This window comes from Corvus moneduloides, chromosome 17, assembly GCF_009650955.1.
Source record: "Corvus moneduloides isolate bCorMon1 chromosome 17, bCorMon1.pri, whole genome shotgun sequence".
NCBI lineage: Eukaryota > Metazoa > Chordata > Aves > Passeriformes > Corvidae > Corvus > Corvus moneduloides.
In genome coordinates, this window is record NC_045492.1 from 3,134,200 (window position 1) to 3,155,088 (window position 20,889).

General features: G+C 43.4%; 1 protein-coding gene across 1 annotated transcript in view; it reads left to right on the top strand.

Moving 5' to 3' along the window:
- TRPC4AP (transient receptor potential cation channel subfamily C member 4 associated protein) overlaps positions 1 to 20,889 on the top strand; it is a 35,636-nt gene that overhangs the window by 4,433 nt on the left and 10,314 nt on the right. The window contains exons 2-10 of the mRNA XM_032127489.1: positions 6,117 to 6,245; positions 6,509 to 6,625; positions 9,164 to 9,221; positions 10,189 to 10,244; positions 11,771 to 11,899; positions 13,022 to 13,223; positions 14,726 to 14,914; positions 15,971 to 16,113; positions 20,302 to 20,433. Coding sequence (XP_031983380.1) covers positions 6,117 to 6,245; positions 6,509 to 6,625; positions 9,164 to 9,221; positions 10,189 to 10,244; positions 11,771 to 11,899; positions 13,022 to 13,223; positions 14,726 to 14,914; positions 15,971 to 16,113; positions 20,302 to 20,433 — 1,155 coding nt within the window. The remainder of the gene's footprint in view (positions 1 to 6,116; positions 6,246 to 6,508; positions 6,626 to 9,163; positions 9,222 to 10,188; positions 10,245 to 11,770; positions 11,900 to 13,021; positions 13,224 to 14,725; positions 14,915 to 15,970; positions 16,114 to 20,301; positions 20,434 to 20,889) is intronic.

Genomic DNA, 20,889 nt, shown 5'->3' on the forward strand with positions numbered 1-20,889 from the left:
CTGAAGATGAGTGAGAAGAAAAATGTAGACATGGTACTCTTTATCCCTCTGCTTTTTCTTAGCTAACCCTACAGATTTTGTTTTCTTTCAAAATGAATTAAAGAAGAAACTTAGGAAGTTCCAAGGAAAAGTAACAACTGAGAAGTAATACAATTTTAATATAATTATACTTATTAGTTGATTTATTTTTCTCTGAGAGTAAGATCAGCAAAGCAAACACTAGTAGCTCTGTTCTGATCTGGTAGATCCTGTAGTGGGTTTGGCGAGCTGCTGGTGTCAGAGGTCTGGGTTGGAATTGTCTTTTTCTGGGAAGTGCTGTGGGGATTGGAGATTCAGGAGACCCGTTCCTTGCCTGGGTAGACCAGCTCTGCTTCCAATTCTGATGAGTAGAGCTGTGGTCTGGGAGCTGTGGGAATGGTTAGGCCTGGCTGCAAGCTATGGCATGTTTTCTCCTAGGACAATGTGTCCCTGGGTTCATGCCTGGCTTTTGGGTTGGCAGGAGAAGGGATGGGGGGCCCCAGCCAGGGCTGGGGAGGATGGAGAAACAGGGAATCTAGTTAAGGGAATCTTTATCTGCACTTGAAGAATGAAGGAGCTGGAAAGAGGCTGGACATAGGTGCTCTTACACGGACTTCTTCCGGCAGAGTTTCCTTTTAGGAATAATATTTGTGGGGCTGTGCCCTGTGTTTGATCAGCTGGTGACTGACCACAGTGTGTTCTGCCCGGGAGCTGCAGGGCTGCAGTTCTCAGTTTCTCCCTTGGAATGCTTTCCAGAATCGCTCCATGGGCCAGCAGCTGTGTTCCTGCAGAAGCTGTTGTGTTAAAACCAAAACTTGCAGGGTCATTTGCCTTGGTCACAGGCTTTTGTGGGAAAAGTTGTGTGAGGAGGGAGAGAGCTTAGCCAGGCTGATGGATGGTTGTTAGCAACTGGAAAGGAAAATGCAGTAAAAAGCTGGGATGGTGGGGCACTCCCCAAGATACTGGACAATCATTCTCCTGGCAGTCTGTCAGAGAGGACTTCTTGAATTATTACTGTTCAGAGGAAAAATAATTTTTTAATTGCACAAATATTAGTTTTCCTGTTTTTTTTTAAAGGTACAGCCTAAAAGGCTTGAAGGAAAGGATATGGAAAGGCTTTGATATTATTAAAAATACATAGAGACCGTGTGCTTGCATCTCTTTATCAAGATCCATAATCTAGTGCCTGTTTCTTTTTAAACTTTCAGGACATTTGAATATATACTCCAGAAGTGGTCATGGAAAATACCAAGAATGGAAATTCTGCTTTTTTTTAAAAGCACATCCAGTCTTAATGTATGGTTGCAATGAGAAATTGAATTTAAAAAGCTTCTGAGCAATGTGTCATAGCTGTGAAGTCTGTCACAGCAGCAATCCTTCTGTGCTGTGAAGGATTCCTGGACACCTGAGTCACTGGTTTTGCTTTCTGAAAGGTAACAGCAAATGCCCTCCTGTAGGGCTCAGCAAGACAGTGAAATGTTTGAAGGGTAAAATGTGAAATAGAGACACAATTTTCAGGAAACTGTTTGCCCTGTTTTGGAGAGCAAAGGGGGCAGGATTAGCTCGTGGTGTTTCTGCTGCTGTCACCACTCCTGGGCCTTCGGTTCGTTGGCAGTTTTGGGAAGACACAGAGGTGTCACTGACCACAGCTCAGCACAGGGGTGGAGGCAAGGTTAGGAAATCAGAGATTTGCTTTGTAGAGCAAGGAGAATTATCACAGTGCAGGAGCACAGGTAAGAAGGAAAATCCTCACTGGAAGGGGAAGAAGGGATTTGGAAGCAACTTCAGCTCCCAAGAGATTTCAGGGCAGTAAGAAGTGTTTTGGCAATGCTGGTAACACAATGCTGAGCATGTGCCAGGGCATGGACATGGAGCAGGGGGGAAGAGCTGCTCCTGTGCTGCTGGAGAGGCTGTTCCTGGAGGATGAGCAAAGTGGAGGGGGAGAAGTGAAAGGGAAACTAGACTGATCAAGGGGTGGATTTAGGCAAGTATTAACATATAACTTCAGGAAGATGCAGGTATAATTATTTATTGACCATCATGAAAATTGGTGTTGTCAGGGCAGATTTAGGCTGGATATCAGGGAAAGGTTCTTCCCCCAGAGGGTGCTGGGCACTGCCCAGGCTCCCCAGGGAATGGTCCCGGCCCCGAGGCTGCCAGAGCTCCAGGAGCGTTTGGACAGCGCTGCCAGGGATGCCCAGGGTGGGGTTGTTGGGGTGTCTGTGCAAGGCCAGGAGCTGGGCTTGACAGTCCTTGTGTGTCCCTGCCAACTCAGGAGATTCTGTGCTGTTTATTCTGTCATTTTTGAAAGGATTTAAAAGATAGGAGGATTAGAAAGAAAATTAAAAGAAATATGCAGAGTTGTATGCAGTGTCTTTATTCAGCCCTTTGTATACTGTCAAGGAAAATTATGCACAAAACTTATTTAAACTGTGTAGTCAGAAAGTGTTCCTATGGTAGTTAACAGTCTTTGGAGTAATCTTCTGGGAAATCCTGAGCTCCAGTTCCTTGGGAGTCTTCAAAGAGAAAACCACTCAGTCTGTTCTACCTTACAGTCATGGGTGACACATTTTTATCTCTGAATTTGAATCCTCTCAAAGGTCTCTCATTGCCCCTTCCAGCAAATCCACGCTGCCACAGCTTCCTGGCACAGCTGGAGCAGGGGGACGTGGATGGTTCTGGTGAGGTGGTGATCGCCTGGCTGGGGAACAGCATTCAGGAAACCACAGGTGTAAAACCGGGGTTGTATGGACAAATTTGGATTGGGACATGGCTTGGGAGCTCTGCATGAGCTGCTGTGTGCCACTGTGTTTTCAGGGATCTGCCTGGAACAGAACCACTCCAGAGAGTTCCAGTGTGCTGTCCTTGGGTTTCTCTGTGAGCCAGAACTGGGATATGTTGCAGCAATCTGGGAAGTGACCGTGTGGAGTCCTGGTGTTTGTGCCAGTTTGGTTTGCTGAATCTGCGTCTTAGGGAGGCTTTGATGCTGCTGCTCTTGTTTTCCCAGTAATTGATCCTTATTCTGGCATGTCCTAACGCCAGCAAGGTGTGACAGCTGCCAGCGCTTGGGGAGGTCCTGGCTTTTAATGGATGCCTCTTCCAGCTGGGCTGCTACAGCCTCTCCTTCTTGCTAGATAATACCTAACTTCTCAAGTTTTGTGTGCAAGATTTCAAGCATTTTATCCAGAGCTTTTCAGTAAAAGAAGAAAATCAGTGTTGGATTACACTTTTCATGCTTGATTGAGGTAAAAAAATTCTACAGAGGAAAGGAGCCCCAAAAGACCCAGGGCTGATTTTGATGACTATTCAGTACAATTTCCCCCAAAAGAAAATCAGTTTTGCTTATAAATGAAAAGCATTGACTAGCTGCTGTTACAGAAAACAGGAGATGCACTTTTGAACCAAAAGAAAGACAGCTCCACAAAGTCTGATTGAATTTTAATCCCTTCACAGAATCCAAAGTCTTTGCATTGGCAAATACCACCTGGCCACAATGGAAATATCCCGAGCCAGAATATCCTCAAATCCAGAGCAGGGACCACAAGCCAGAGCTTGCAGTAAAACCAAAGATGTGTTAAATCAAGAGAAAGAAAACCTTTTTTTTATTATTTTTTATTTTTCTTTTGAAAGCAGTTAAAAGATGATGAGAGCAAGGAAACATTTGCTTCGCTCTTTTAGAATTGCAGTTCTGAAAGGTTCCTGTGGCTTCCTCTCAGAGCCTGGGGCAGGGAGAGGAAGCCCTGCTAGTACAGAAATGGGAGCAGAGATGGCTCAGATGGATCCTGCCCCAAACCAAGAGGCATACATGTGATTAAAAATGTGGTGTTAAAACCCAGGACAAGGTTTTAATGTTAATTAAAGGTTTTTGGCCTTTCCTGAGAGCATTTAAGTGCTGAATTCTGTTCTGTGCTACTGGAACCTGAGATTGCAGCCTGTGCATGTCATCCCTGCCTGTGGTATCTTCCACATCAGCTGGGACTGGGGAGTTGGACTCTTTCCCTGGCATTTTGCTGTGTGTTCTTTGCACTTTGCCCAGCAATTCATCCAGTTCTTCCCACTGCCTGTGGGGTTTGTACTCCTCCCACACCTGGGATGGGGCAGTGGTAGAGCTCCTTTGGCTCATTCTGTGCTCGGTATCTCAAGGAGAGATGGAATCTGTGACTTCCAAGGAGCTGACCCAGACCCCAAATGATGAGAGATCATTTTGGCTTTCTGGTTTGGTCCTTTGCTATTTCTCAGTCTTGGAAGGAAATGGTATCATTCTCCAGCAGTGCTGGTTGATTTCTCTGATTCAGAAATCAGAAAGCAGGGAAAAGTTAAAAACTTTTTATGTCCCAAGTGTGCTCATGCTGTTTCAATCACTGCTTGTAGTAAGAAAACCTGGTACTTCAAGACCCTCAAAATTCTTATTTACCTAAAATTTTAAGTATTTCATCAGCAAAAGAATCCTAAGTACGTGGGGATCTTACAATGAGGGTGAGGACCCACATTAGATACATTACCAGGCTGAGTTCTCAGCTTCCATCAGTTTTCTGGTCTTCCTGTATAACAAGCAGTGAAGAGGGTTAAAATCTCAGTCAGAAATTGGAGTATATTTGCATATAATTGCCTAATCAGGAATTGAATGGCCCTTTGGAATTGTGCACTGAGCTGTGTCTGAGAACGATGGCTTGGCTGAAAGAATAAGAAGCGAGATTTAAGCAGGTGGGAGGGGAATGTCACTTAACCACAGAAAGGTGCAGAATGAGAGCAGCTTAGGGGTTTAGGCCTAGGAGTAAGAGCAAACCCACAAATGTGTCAGTGGGGTTTAGGGTGGATATCAGGAAAAGGTTCTTCCCCCAGAGGGTGCTGGGCACTGCCCAGGCTCCCCAGGGAATGGTCCCGGCCCCGAGGCTGCCAGAGCTCCAGGAGCGTTTGGACAGCGCTGCCAGGGATGCCCAGGGTGGGATTGTTGGGGTGTCTGTGCAGGGCCCAGAGCTGGGCTGGGTGATCCTTGTGTCCCTTCCAGCTCAGGACATTCTGTTTTCTAAGGTTTGCTTTGAAGTGCTGACCAGAGGATTGGGGTTTTCTTTATTTTGTTGTTTTTATTTGGAGGGCGTATAAAATGTTTGTAAACCCAGCCAAAAATGCTGCTGGAATTGTTGTGTGCTTTACCTTATCCTGTGTACAGTGATAAGTCCCTGTGTTGGGGCTGGTGTAGGTACCTCTGAAGTATCAGAGAGGAAAGGAGTTAAAGCTTGGTTGTCATTGGCTGGATGGTGAATTTTAATTTTAAGGTCCTACGCTCCTCCTTGACAGATTCTCCTGGTGTTAACCTGGAAGTATTCAGACTTCAAAACATCTTTCATGGATTTTAAGCAGAATATTTCAGTCTTGTGGTGCTACTTCTTTTTTTTAGGTGTTAAACACAGTGATGAATATGAGTAGCAAATGCCAAGGTGTTCTTTTTTGTGGTTGCAGCCTGTTTCTCAGGATAATGCCACTTATCCACTGATAATGACACTTATCCACTAAATCTACTGATTTAGTTGGTGGTCTCCATCTACAACCCAAGCCCAAGACTACAGAGGGAATTTTCTCTCTGTCTTTGATATGTTCCTGCTTGTAAATCTTCATGGTTTGGGTCATTACTGTGACCAATAATGACTTCAGGGACTTGGCTGAGGGAATACTCCTTTCTAGCTGAATGCATCAAGTAATGAAGACTTTCCATCCTCAGCATTCTTCACCTTGGACCAGTGTAATTTGAGACAGTGGCTGGGCACCCATTTCCTCCTTCACTGACCTGTCAATTGGAGTTCTGCTAATGGAATTGTTTAGAGACTAATGTGTTCCCATTTTAAAATACACAATCAATAGAAAAATACAGGATGAGATTATGTACTCTAAATGACATCTGCTTTAAGCAGATTAATATTTGTCTGTGCTGCTTAAGATACTTTACATCTGTAAAATTCTGCAGTTACCTGTCCTGGATAAATTGCTGCATGGGAAGACGTACTGGATTTTGTAAGCTCTTTTTCCAGGAAGGTGATAAGGTTATTTTCCTGGTTATGAAGCGTTGGACACATGGGAATTACGTTCTTCCTTCATTGCAGATCACAGAGGCCTTGTTGAAGGAAAGAGATAAACAAGCAAAATGGAATGGGATCCCCCTGCTGTTGCAGAAGCTGTACGAGCACAGCCACCCAAACAGCGACTTCTCCCAGTGCCAAAGCATCCTAAAGGTACTGCCTGCACACTTCTTCCTAAAGCTTGAGATACTTTTGTTGTGGGTTTCTTTAAAGTCTACTGTGATCATACTCCATACTCTGTTAATTATTTAAGCTGTCTGCATGGTGGTATCTGTCAAAAACTGGCTGGTAAGTGAGAGCTGGGGTTGCAGGTGATGATGAGTCAGTGGATCGCACAGACAGTGGAATATAATTGTGTTTATACTGATGAACAGTTTTGTTTTTGAACCATCTCTGTATTTATTCCCTACATGCAGGAAATTTCTCCACTCCTTTCGATGGAAGCCATGGTTTATGTCACAGAAGACAGAAAAGCTGCTCAAGAGTCCAGTTTCCCAAACACATACACATTTGACTTGTTTGGAGGAGTCGATGTAAGTGTGTTTTTTCAACAGTATCAAAAGATCTGTATGATAATCATCCCACTGAGAAATCCTTCAGTGAGGTCTTTGAAGCTTCTAAAATTCAAGCTACAGAATGACTTTACCAATTTGATGTTAAGCATTAGAATTTTGCCTCTTTCTGTTAATCAAAATAGGAAAAGGGTGTCTTTTTCAAGGTATTACATCCAAAGTGAGGTGTTTTTTTCTTATACAATCTAGAATACCTGGCTATTTCTTTAGTCACTCTGTTTTTGCCTTGAAAAAGATTAGACCTTCAGTTCTGAATGAAGACAGTTTCAAATGCTTCCTAGTTGTGAGATAAAATAACACAATTGGCCTTGGAGCAGTGAGAATTTCACTTAACATTGGGGGATCTGGGGCAGTTTGAGCACACCAGGGCTGTGTCTTAGCCAGGTTGTCTGTTTATTGCTTCATCTATGGCAAAGTTTTTTAAACAGAACTGGAAGGTTTCTGTGGACATTTTGGCAATTTACCATTTTGTTTATTTGCTTTAATTCTACATTGCACAAATACCCATTTGCTCAGTTTTATGGTGCCTGGCTCTGGCTTGGCTTTCATTAGAAATGTATGATTTGTATTTTCCAGTGAACTAATTGACAGTCTCTTTTTATTTAGTTTAACTAAACAGATTTTGCTATTTATTTCTTGTTACACTTAGCTTGCTTTTACTTAAAGCTTCTGTTTATGTTGTTTTGAAATGAGCACTGGTTTAGTTGTTCCTGTCAATTGAGGGCAAAAGCTTTCAACTACTCAAGCAAATGAGAACACTATGAAAATGTTTTCAATTTCCTTTGTTTTTAAAGGGAAATTGTGGTACTCCCTGAAGAAATGATTTTAACATAATGCACAGCATCTCTGTGTGTTGGGGACAGCTTGTTTTGTTGGGTTTGGTTGGTTGGGGCTTGGTTGGTTTTTTCCCCCTTGGGCTGGAGATGGTGAATGTCAGATACACTGCAATTACCTGGTGCTGTGCGCAGAGATTTGGCTGATAGAGGTGGGTTTAGTGGGATTGAAGGCAGTGATAGAAACCAGTGCTATGTGTTTTCAAAAATCCTGCTCTAGGATTTGAAGGGAAGAAGTTTGATCTGCTGGTGCTGTGTGTGCCATGTGCTGATTTTATTTTGCAATATTTTGAGCTGTGGAACATGAGTAACTTTGAAGGACACTCAGTTTGCAGTGTACTCCCTAGGCTACAATGTGTGATAGTTAAAATATTTTTGGATTCTGACTGCCTTTACATTGAGGAAGAACAAAACCACCTTGGTTGGCTCCTCCCTTTATATGAATCCATGTAAAAGAAGACCTGAGAGTGCAAACACATGAGGTGATACACAAACCTCATGGATTTTATACCTGAATGCATCCCCATTCCAAGAAGCACGATCTCATAATTCCCTTTTTGCTCCTTCTGCCTCTGGTGAGAGGCAGAAAACCCAAGAATTAAAGCATAAACCCCAGACTTTGAGGTGTGCATTGTCCTCCTAAAACACAAGCCATTAATACGAGATCTGCAGTGTAATAATTAATAGGGTAGAGAAAAATGCTGTCATTTTCTCTACCCTATTAATGCTACAGCTGCTACTACAAATATTGCTCGAAAATGTATATTCCTCTTAAAAGTTGCCTATTTATTTATGTCAGTGCTTATAAATGTGGCCTCCAGTGATGCCAGGTGGTTTCCTCTGTGTCTGGGTCAGTAGTTCATTAAAAGAAGAGTAAAGTTAAGATGGGACAAATAGATCAAGCTGTAAACTTGTAAGTATCTTGTGAGTTGGCATTGACAGGGTGATGCCAACGATTTTAAACTGAGTTTTAAACCCAGGGGCATTTGCAGTAGTTCTTGCAGAAGTCACCAGTTCCTTCTGGTAGCCAACTTTCATTTTTAAATAAACAGCTGTTTTTTCAAATGTTTTAAGCTAAACCAGTGGTATAGACTAGAGCAGCTAAAGATCAGTTCTGCATCAGTCAGAAGCACAGTCCTGGTCTTGGAAAGCTGATTGTTACATTCCTTTAATATAAATATAAATGTAAATATACCTACAGGGTCCTGTACACAAGTAGTGTCTTTTTGGTGCTAAGATAAAATCTGGAGCTGCTAAATTTTGTCTGGACCTGAAATGTTTTTGAAGCCCAGCAAGATTTAAGGAAAGCCTTGGCAAGATTTGCATCTCTTTGCAGATTATTGCTGAAGATTCCTTATTTTAAGAGATGTGTGATCACCATCCTTGATGTTATCTGTAGGCATGTGAAATTACATTCTTTGCAAGCTCAAATTCTTTAAAACTTGCTCGTGGGAGATTATTTTGCACAGCTCTTACTGTTTCTTCAGAGTAAATGCAACTATTATTTGTCAGTGTGATTTTGACACCAGTGGGGGTTTGATTGTAGAGCCTTCATTATTCACCTCTGTGACTTCAGCAGAGACAGGTTTGGGTTTGTCACTGACAAATTAATTGGTTATTTGTATCTCAGTGATCATTCCCTTAATTCTTTGTCTTATTTTTACAGCTTTTAGTAGAAATTCTCATGAGACCAACTCTTATTACACAGAAAAAGAAGCAGAAAAGTGAGTAAATAGGTGGTTTATCTTTTTCTTTTCCCCAGTTTTGCCTTATGTTTCTGTTTCAGACAGAAATCATTCTATTTTTCTGTTATTCTCTTTCCATCCCAGCAATTTCCTGTTGATTCATTTAAGAATGAATCATTGGTGTCTTTGTTCTCCGTGGTACTGATCCGTGCTGGGATTTGGGAGAGTCACCTGTTTCTGGGCATGGTTCCGGAGAGTCACGCACTCAGCACAACATACTTGATTCAAAGCATTAATCTGCAATCAGTGGAAACTGTTATGGTTACTGTGCCTACAGCTACAGTGAAAAATTATCAATAAAAAGCCACAAAACATTGTTTATGTAATGGGAGCTGCAGAGCCTGGGAGATGAGTAGCTCAGGAAAACAGCACGCTTTTTGTTATGTGACTACTCATTTCCACATTGCTGTAAGGAGAGGGAGTGCAGTGGCTTCAGCTCAACTTTCCTGCTGGAGCAGCTTGGCTGCAGTGTTTTATTTCCCCTGTTTGGGATTCTGCTGAAGCCCTTCTGAGGGAAGGGAATGTCATGGTGCACCCTGTGCCCGCCAGCCAGGGAACTTCAAAGGTGAAATGATTTGAACTTGAGCTGTAGACAATTGTAGGCCTGTGCTGAAAACGTATTTTAAATATTAAAGTGCTGCAGTAAAACAGATTGAAAGTTTTTTATGAAGTCTAGGTGCTGAGAAAACAGTGTGAGTTGCCAGTGGAGAAAATGGCATGAAGGGTAGTTTTTTCCCCCCCCGTACAAAAATAATTTAGCATGTGAACAGCTCAAGTATAGAGTGTTTCTTGTGGTTTCTATCCTGTAAGGTGTTCGCATGTGTGCTCTGAGCTAGCAGCCTGAAATTGTCACCCATTCCATAGCTCTCCATGTCCCTCCCATGGACGCTGGTGTTCCTTGGCAGGGAGTGGCTGCTGGCTGACTGCTCTCCTCTCTCCTTTGCAGTAAGTGATGACCTCATCAAGGACTGTTTAAGCATACTGTACAACACCTGTATATGTGTAAGTACAACTCTTCTCCTGGTCACTTTTTACATGTGCTGCTCGATAAGACAACAAACAGACTCTTTAAGTGTAAATTAAACTTACTCTGAAGCTTTACATTAAAATTCCTTCAGTTAAATACAGGATCACTCTGTATTTTGATGTGTTACTCAAATAATGTGTTTTCTTAGCCACATTGTCAAGCTTAAGTTCCTTTGTTTGGATCTTCCTGTCTCTGTGTTTCCATAGGAAAGCTGTGCCAGCCTTTGTCACGTTCCAGCTTAAAATTTGAAGCTGGGAATGTATCCCTATTAAACCCAGCTACAGCTGGTCTTATTCAGAACTGGGGCTGGCAAAGGGTTTTGAGTTGGATCCTGCAACTCCATGTGCTGGATTTTAGTTCAGTTCAGTTGTGGCAGATCAGTGCAAAGGAGGGTGCTGGGTTAAAGGACTCTGGAAATATCTCGTCATTAAAATCCTGAGCCTAAAAACAAAGGCCTCAGATTATGCATGAAGGGGACATCCTCAGGATTGTTTATTTCATCAACACCTCATTATGCCATAACCTAGGGAACACTGTTTAACAAAAATTTAGAAAAGAGTCACTTAGTGGCTTGGAGCTGTTCCAAAACCATCAGTCTGATCTGCAGAGTTTGAGTCTTACTAGATCATGTCTCACTGATAAGGATCTGTGTACACGTGGGAGGGGGAAGAGAGGGAACACTTCTTTTGTTGGCTTGGATGATTTATTTTTTTAACTGCAGGTAATGCAACTTTTGCAAACTGAGAGTAGCATGAATATGCTAAAAAACAAGTTTGCAATTTCTAGACTAGCTGCTGTTTTAATTCACTTTGGTATTACTGCTGGGATTGGATGAGAAGTGTCCAGGATGGCAGAAATGGTGTGGGTCTGTGGGCACCATGAACTGTTCTTATGCTTAGTGTAAATACTGGGGAATTATCTGAGCTAGTCTGGTTCTGTGAGCACTGGGAATTTGTCAGTCATGGATAAGGCACAGCAGTGAGGATGTAGTTGTGAGTTCAGGAAAGCCTGGCTGTGCTCTCAGGAGAGCTCAGAGCATGAAAGGCAGCCTTAAAGTTGGGTTTGCATGCCTCAGCCTGACTTTGGGGTTCACCACCCAGTTCATTTAGGGCAGTGCTTGATCCGGGTCGCTCAGACAGGGCAGTGCTGAGGGTTTAGGAGCTGCTGTGTTTGCAGACCCTGGCATGGAGCTGGCCACAGTTTGTATGGCAAAGCAGAGCCAAGCCCCTCCGGTGTGTGCCCAGGCAGGCAGGGTTGGCTTTAGATTCAGACAAGAAAACAACTGCCTTGAGGTGAAGCCTCTCATCCTGGCATTGTTGCAGGCGCCACGTTGACTCCAAACAAGGACTGCAGATGGTTTGGGTTGCCATAAACACAGCATTTCCTGGTCTCAGGAGCAGCTGACTCAGTACCACATCATCTGTAGGGCTGTCCTGCATGTGCTGTGCCATGTGGCTGCTCAGGGTGGGCTCTCAGTGGCTCTGTGTGTGCTCCTTTCTAGACGGAAGGAGTCACGAGGCGACTGGCGGAGAGAAACGACTTTGTGTTGTTCCTGTTTACACTGATGACAAACAAAAAGACATTCCTACAAACTGCAACGCTCATTGAAGATATCCTGGGAGTTAAAAAGGTTCGTTACTGGTTTCTTAGTATTATTTGTATGGCTCTCCAGCCCGGTAGGGGAAAGACAGCTGTTTCGTTGAAGAGTTGCTGAGGATAATCCTCTAAAGTGCCATTCTCACTTCTTGTAGCTTATGTGAAACCCACCTGTTCACACAAATAGTTAACTTCAATCACTTCTCATACAGAAGCCAAACTATTCCTGTGGTGTCATACTTGTGGTGCTTTTACCCATCTCAGAGAATGATGGGAGCTGAGTCCCCATGGTCTGAGTACCTCACTGTCATTAAAGAACAGCCAATAATTCCAATAAAAAAATGAACCTCATATAAATTGAGTTTTCATCCTTGCCTGCTGATTGTGTTTCACATACCTTACTTGTTTTCCTGACATCTGGAAGGCTTCCTGTGTATCCCTTAGCATTTTTCACCTCTCTAAGAAGTTGTAGGCTGGGACATGGCACTTAAATCTTCTGCACAAACCTGGTTATTGAACTTACTTGCCAGCATCACTGCAGCTCAGTGCCCTGATGTGATGCAAGTAAAATATTAGAGGTGTAACCTTGGGAAGACCTTGAATGGGAAGTGTCTGTGTACATTTTGTGGAGGTCAGGAGTCTGTAACTTGATACTTCATTGTTTAGAATAAGGTTGAGGTTGATGTACTTCCTGAAATAAAAAACAAGCTTAGTTTATCTGAACAAAAATGGTTCTTTTTTCTGAAAGCTGTTTTCAAAACACCTTTTTGTTAAAAAGAACTTCTGATGAAAAGACTGAGAGATAATTCACAAGTTCTTACCTGTGAGTTTCAAAGAAAAGACAGGATTGGAAAACAGAATTGAAACTTCTAATACCTAAACATAATTTATGTATTAAATTAGGTTGTGGTTTTGTGGGTTTTTTAGTTAAAAAAGGCCCCCAAATGTTTTGCGAATGTAAAAATAGTATTTAAAATATGGATATCTGTACTTTTGGAATTGCTAAGCCTGACAGCAGTTGGAAATCCCAGCTGCCTTCAGACTGTTGCTGCTCCTTTGCTAACATTGGAATAACCCAGAGGGCTCCCCAGGGAATATCTGCTTGTGTTCACTTGTTGACCATCACATGTGACTCAGCTGGTGTTGCCTCCTCCAGGAAATGATCCAGCTGGATGATATTCCCAACCTGGCAAGCCTGGTATCCAGCTTTGACCAGCAGCAGCTGGCCAACTTCTGCAGGATCCTGGCTGTCACCATCTCAGAGCTCGACACGGGCAGTGATGACAAGCACACTCTTCTGGCCAAAAATGCCCAGCAGAAAAAAAACTTGGGCCCTTCCCGAGCTGAAATTAATCAAGGTAATTGTTATGCTGTGAACAAGCCAGAATAATCTCAGCAATGTATAAAGTTTTCCTCTCTCAATGTCATATAGTGTTACGTTTCTGGAGGATACTGAAAGTGTTGTGTCTTACAAAGTATTTTTCTTTATTCACTCCCCTTAGTTTCCTGGAAACCATCTTTCCTGTTAATGAAACTTTGTAGCTTTTGGTTTCATGTGGTGTTGCTAATTAGGTGGGTTAATTTCTGTCATTTCAGCACTCTCTGATGAACTGAGTGGCTTAAAATAACTGGATTTGTTTTCTGTGCCTCAGCCACAGCCATGGACTTCCCATTAGCAGCTCTCAGTAATTCTGTGTCATCCATAAAATATGAATTCCTGAACTAAAACTGCCTGCAGTGTGCTTGCTGTTGCAGCAGGTCCTTCTTTGATTTTATCTGATGTTGTCCTGACCAGGATGTCTGTCTTTATCAAAAGAGAAGTATGTTCAACATTAATTATGTTGCCTAGTGTTACCAAACCAGCCTTGGAAATCTGTGGATTTGATCTCAGCCTTAACTTTGGGCACAGTGCAGCTTTCCTTACTTTGCTGAGTACTTCTCAGGTGCAGAAGTCTTGCCTAGAAGGATGAGTAGGAATTGAAAAAGTTGAAGTACCATCAAATGTAGAATCTGCTGCTTTCAGTTCTTACTGTGCTGAAAAGCTTCTGGGCTTCTGAAGCAGATAATTGCATAGGCCCCTGCCAAGCAAATGTTGAGCTAATCATTTTTTATGGGCACAATCAGAGACTGATTCTAAGGCTGTACAGTATATTCTATTTTAAAAACTTTATCAGGGAGCTTATACTTGCAGAGAAGAAACTCTTTCATGTAACGTTCATGGCCAAATTCTGTGTCCTTTTTTCCTTGCCCCTGCAAGTGTGAAGTGAAGCTTTAGCCATGTATCTTTAGCAGACAGGTCCTGTAATTAAGTTACTCTTGAGAGCAAAATGCACCTCCTCAAACATTTTGCAGAGCCCTGACTTCTGTCATTGCACTGCTCTGTCTAAAGGTGCAGTTCCACAGTTCAAACCCTCTCACCTGGGGCTGCTGTGCTCTCCATCTGTTTTGCTCCATAAGGAACTAATTCAGGAACCTAGTACTGGAAAAGCTGACAGCTTTCCTCCCAGCTGCTGCAGGGAGCCAGTTCAGTTACTACAGACCAACCCCACAGGAGGGAAAAAGGAGGAGAGAGGAGGTGGAGCTGCCTCTTCCAAGGGCTGCTGCTTTATTTCTGCCAGCTTAATTTTCAGCCAGATCAGTTCCTTGATATGACTGGAGAACAACACTGAGTTATTCCTGAGGTATGGATGCTCTCTTCCAGTCCTTAACAGGAGAGTGCACTGAATTCTTCCATCTTCTGATCTTTTTAACCAGATCTTTTTAACCATACGCTTCTGTTTCCCTAAAGTAGATGTTCTGGTACCTTGTGGTGATCTTAAATTGTAATAAAATTATTTCTTTTTTTTTTTTTTTTTCCCAGCAACACTTCTGAATATTCCAGGCTTCATTGAGCGATTGTGCAAGCTGGCCACACGGAAGGTGTCTGAAACTACAGGGACTTCCAGCTTCCTGCAGGAGCTGGAAGAGTGGTACACCTGGCTGGACAATGCACTCGTGCTGGATGCACTGATGAGAGTGGCAAATGAGGAGGCAGAGCAGAGCAGTACAGGTACCTGGCTTGCATTGCTCCACCCACCAGCAGCTGATGCATGTCTTAACCTTCTTCAGGGTTTGCCACGTGTTGCTTTTCCTTGCATCTGGTCCAGATCCCCCTTTTCTTGCATGGAGGGCTCACATATCAACATTTAGGTCTGACTCCTGTTTTGTTCTCATGTAGCACTGATTTTTTTAATGAATTGAAATTAGCAAAAGGAGCCATCCTACAGCAATCTGTGCCCTTTGCATGCCTGGCTAACACTGAAATGCTGTGCATCCTCAGCCCTAACCTGTGAGGTTAAAGAGTGATTAAAATAACCCTCCTGAGGTAAGTGCCTTCACCAGCATTTTACTGTAAAACTTTGGCTGATGACTTTGGGTTCAAATGCTTCGCACCAAGCACGTGGTCCCTCCTTTAAAAAGGAAAGGTAATTCCAGCTAAATTAAAGAAGTTAATTGGGGAAAAAAAATTGTTCCAGTGGAAGTGTTAATACAACCTTAGGAAAATGCTTTGAAGCACGTGTGTGGTTTGTTTCTTCATCCTTTGGTATGACAAAAATGCCGTGTATGTCTGGTAGAACTCAAAAGTACTTAGTACTCCTGTTTCTGCTCTTAGCAGGGTAATTCTCTATAAGGTTATGAAATTTATTTAACTGTGGCCTAAGTATACTGGTTTTGAGGTATGAAATGAAAGTAGATTTAATAGTAAGTGCTTCTCATAAACTCCAATCTACTTTTATTACCTTTTATGCCATGCCCTGGTGCAGTAGTCTATTAATTCATTTAGGTGAGCCTACTCATTTTAGGGAGATGCTGCCATTTAGCTCATTATGGAAAAATAATTTTAAAAAATCAGATTTTATCTCCTCTAAATTTTCAGCTATATTTTTTCTCTAGCCTGTAATTCAGATTGGTTATTTGCTGTACATCACTATTTTTTTACTTGAGAAGAAAATTCCAGCAGATGTGCTGCTCCTGCATCTGCAGTGTTCAGTATAAAAGTAACAACTGTAACAAATCCTTTCCTGTTGAAGCTGCCTCAGTCTCACAGCTTCACCATCTTTTTCAGAGTCTTCAGATGAGAGTGGACTGGCCAACACCTCTACAAGAACACAGCTGCCCCAGTCCATGAAGATCATGCACGAGATCATGTACAAGCTGGAGGTGCTCTATGTTCTCTGCGTGCTGCTCATGGGCAGACAGAGGAATCAGGTGAGCCCCAAAGGATGGTCACGCTCACAGTTGGCATCTCTTTAAACCTGAGTGCTCATGAATGAGGTCATGGACACTGAAACAACAGGGCAAAGCTCAAGGTACAAAGCTGGGCAATCCCATCCCAGCAGCCCTGCCCAGAAAACTGGGAGCTTTCCACTGGGAACCACGAGGCCAGGGCTGGGCATACACTGTGCTCTGCAGAGCCTCTGCTCTGGTGCAGGAGGGATGCAGGAGGATGCCTCCTGTGGGAGGAAGTGTGTGGGTGTACCTGGATGCTGCAGGAGCTGCAGTCAGTGTTCTCCCCTCTCCTGATGAGTGATGAGTTTGGATGGAGCCCCTTCAGGCCTTACCCTTCTTTGGCTGCTTTGGAAACCCTCAGGATGATTTTTGTAGCATGTGCCATGACTTGGCAAAGTGTGAGTGTGCTGTCAAACTCGCAGCTGGGAAGATGCACTTCAGTGCTGTCTGCACTGGTCACTGCCTGGAAATCCCACTCATCTGTTCCTTTGCCTTTCTTCCTTTTGAAATGAAAAAAAAAAATTGTTCCCTGCCTCACACAGGGTGATGAAGAACCAGTCACTGCAGCTCAGCTGTGGTTTCATTTAAATGGGTCAAAAGCAGGTTGTGAAGGGAAAAGTAAAGCAATCTTGGTGCAATTTTGACAGGTTTCCAGCTTTGGCAGTCTGCTCAGCTCAGCAGAGCACCATGGGGTGGCAGGGGCATTCAGATGTCCTGGACACTGGCAGGGCCAAATTGGTGTGAGTTATTGAAGGGCTGTTGTATTAGGCAAGAGAGGCTGTGTTGTGGGGCAGGAGCCTGAGCACATTTATTTTGAGTATTAACCTCTGAGTGTGTCAGTCACAAACACTCCCGAGGGCCTTTTCCTAAATCTCTTGATCTGAATACAAGTGCAGTTGTAGTTCAGTCCCAAACATAACTGACCTGTTCACCCTGAACATACAGCAGAGTCTGTGGGCTTCCCATCCCTGGAAGTGTTCAAGGCTGGGACTTGGAGCAACCTGGGATACTGGAAGGTGTCCCTGCCCATGGCAGGGGAGTGAGATGGGCTTTAAGATCCCTTCCAACCCAAACCATCCTGGGATTTTGTGATTCTAAACAGACACTTGGCATTAAAAGAATCAGATTCTGCATGAGAGGAAGCAGAGGGAACCAGCAATTCTTTCAGAAACCACAGTCACTACCATAAACAACTCCTAATCATGTTGGCATTCCTTTTAGAAGTGCTGTTTCTGTTAGGCATGAAATAAAATGTAAACAAAGCCCAAAACGTAACTGAAACTACCAGAACATGGATCTATTAGGGGGACTTCTTTTTCCATTGTATCAAGACAGATAATTCATCCCTGCCTGAGTGCCCCACCTGAATGCACTTTTATAGATACTGCAGGAACTGCTTGCAGCCTGCACTCATCCTGCTGCTGCTGGAGGGAGCTGGAGCTGCTGGATTCCTTCCCTCCCTGGGTCACTTCTGGTGTGCTCCTGTCAAATGTGACAAGGCAAAAACTCTGCTGCTGAGACAGCTAGATTTGAATTCACTTTTTAATTTCCTGGGAAAACAGCTCTTTATCCTTCATCTGCTGTTTCTGCCCCTGTGCAGATGGGGAAGGTAAGGATAAAGCTGGCCTGCAGTTCACTTCTTCCCAGGACTCATTCAGGACTGGAGGGAATTGAAGGATTTACTACATTCCCAAACACTTCTTGTCCAGAGCCAGTTTTTTTTGGTTGTTGTTGTTTGTTCTTTTGTTTTTTGTTTGCTGTTGGTTGGTTTTTTGGGGTTTTTTGTTTGGTTTTGTTTGTTTTTTTGGTTTTGTTTTATGAAATCCTCTGCCTTTGAAACACATGATACATTCTTCATTCCTTAATGTGCATAAGACTTGCATGGCAGATGTGAATCCACTGCCCTTCCTGAGAGCCAGGGAGATGGAGGACTGGAGCTGAGCTGTTCTCAGTGGGAAGCTCTGGAATGCAGGCACAGCAGTGTCTGCAGCAGCACACTCAGACAAGCATTTCAGCTGCCTTTTGGTTTCTCTTTTCTGTGAAGGAATAAAAGCACAGGATCTGTGGTACCAGTCTGAGCAGCCAAAGGACTTGCTGGTTTTAGATTGGATTCATTTTGCATAGAATTTTATTAAGGGCATCACAGACCTGCTTCAGTCCACTGCAACAATTGACATAATGGTGTGGTGTTTGCCTGAAGCAAGGTGCAGCCTCCCAAACTCAACCTGTCCCCAAATGTTTACTCTGAATCCTTGGTTTAAACTTGATTGCTGGCTAATTTGCATTAATTGGTAACTGTGACTTGGCTCCTCCTGCTGCCACTTTGGGGATGATCTCACCCTTGGGGATATGTGGTGTTTCTCTGCAGATCTGGGCCTTTGCTGCCTTCTCATTATCGTCACACCCTAAATTACTCTCCTTATGTATTTTTCTAGGCTGTCTTGCATGTCTGTGTCATGGTGAAGAGCTATCAGCTGATTTCCGTGCTCCTGCTGTAGGGAGCCACACTGCACACACAGAAACTCAGCAGAGACAGTTTTAGTGTTGAGAAAGCAACAGAGCAATTCCTGTGAAGCTGGATGGCAGCAGGAAAAAGCCAAAGTCATTTGAAGGGTGACTATAGAGCAGGGATTGTCTTGGCATCCTCAGGCAGAGGAACTGTAATGAGTTTGGGAGAGAGTGTGATACAAAGGCAGTGATGTGACTGAGGAGCTCTGTCAGGTGAGAGCTTCAGAGCTGAGCAAGCTAAACTGCACACATTTGAAATCGGAGTCATTTGGAAAGGAGCAGATTGAGGAGTTAAAACTGTGAGTGTAGAAGCTCTTCCTTTACTGAGGGTTGAGGCTCTTGCAGGCAGCTCACACGCTTGGCTTCCTCCTGTTGTGCCTGTGCCATGGAGGGACAGGGGCACTATAGGGAGCACTTTGTTCAGAGAGATTCCTCAGAGCTGCTGTTGTGACTAAACCAGTGTCCAAGAGTGTTTTAAAATAATGGAGCACCAGAGGACTCCAAGCTGAGCAATCTGTCAGGGCAGCATGGGTGGGGTGGGAAGGAGCTGGATGCTTTCTTCAGGTGTGATACTTGAAATGTCCAGCACCAGGAATGTGATTTCCATAAAGATGGCACAGCTGGTTGCTACAGCCAAGTGCAAAAAGCCATCAGCTGTGCTGCAAACTAGGACTAAAATCTGTAAAAGAGCATCAGCTTCGGATATTTTGATTCATTCAGGTATCCGAGTAAACAAAACGAAGTAGATGATCTGCTTGAAATGCTGCTGGTTACAGTTCTGTGTCTTGGGACAACTTGGGGTATTTTTAAGTGATTTCGTTTGTTGGTTTTAAGGAACATGTCAATTACTTGGGCACTTAATTTTTGCAGCATGTTGGACATTCCAGTCATGTGGTTTTCATTTGCAACCACATCTCAAGGAATAATGCTTGTCCTAGGCCTACAGCTGATAAGAATCCCACTTTGTATTTCCCTTAGTCCTCATCTTCCAAATCCCTTATGTCAAAAGTATCCCAGCTTGGATGAAAGGTATTGAACATCTGTTCACACCAAAATTATTAGCTTTTTTTATATGAATAAAAAAGATGTACCAGGCAGACTGATAAATAAACCTGAGCAATTTGGCATTTTTTTTCTCTTAAGTTCAGCTTCCCTTTAACCTGAAGGAGCAGTGTGGTGTGGTTGTGTTACTGCTGGACTCTGCTCAGGACTCCTGCCCAGGTCCCCTGAACAAAACCAATATTGATGGGTTTTGTTGCCATCAGAGGCCTACCTGAGCTCCAGCTGTGTGTCTGGAAAGGGAAAGGACACTCAGGGGATGAGTGGCAGCAGAATATCCCCAGCTCAGCTGTTTGGTGTAGATGCATTTTCAGTGTGCTGGAAGTGATGTCCTGATGCCCAAAGCTGCTTCTAGAGACACAGTGGTTAATTGAAGCACTGGTGAAGAGCTTTATCCCAAAATGTCTGTTCTCCATCCATGTCCACCAAATGGAAACTACTGCACTGTGGTTAGTGTGTTAACACAAACACTTGCTGTTTGAGACAAGAATTCACATGTTTTGTCAGAGAATAACATCGTTGTGCCCTTCTGTTTCCAGACTACATTAAATCTGTGTCTGAGGCTGGAGCAGACGTGTTTGTTCCTCTCTTGTTCCCCAGGTTCATAAAATGATAGCAGAGTTCAGACTCATTCCTGGCCTCAATAACCTGTTTGACAAACTCATCTGGAGGAAGCACTCGGCCTCAGCCCTGGTTCTGCACGGACACAACCAGAATTGTGATTGCAGCCCGGTGAGGGACTTCTGGAATTCTGTGTTGGGTTTTTTTCCTGTCATACACCCCTGAGGAGCTGTGCTGAGCAACTGGGTGTTTGTATAATCAATGACTTGAGAAGTGGTAGCATTCAGGTTTTGAGGAATTACTGTCTTCACTGAAGTCTATCCTTGGCTCGTGCTAGCAATTTAGCAGGGCCAATTTAGTCTCTCCCCTCTCTCCTAGTTTGGGAACTGCGAAAGGAGTAAATTTCTGGACCCTGGAAGCCAGAGGTAGAAGACAACCAAAATTCAAAGAAAAGCTGCCTGGGAGAGACACAGAGTACAAATTGTGCCACAGTCAGGTTTAGGGGGTGGAGGGGGAGGGTTGGGTTTTGTGTTGGACTCTTTATTTTTTTCCTTCCAAACCTAGACATTCAGAATTGATCAGTACAATTATAAGCTTTTTTGCCTTTGCAGTGAAAAGAAATGATTA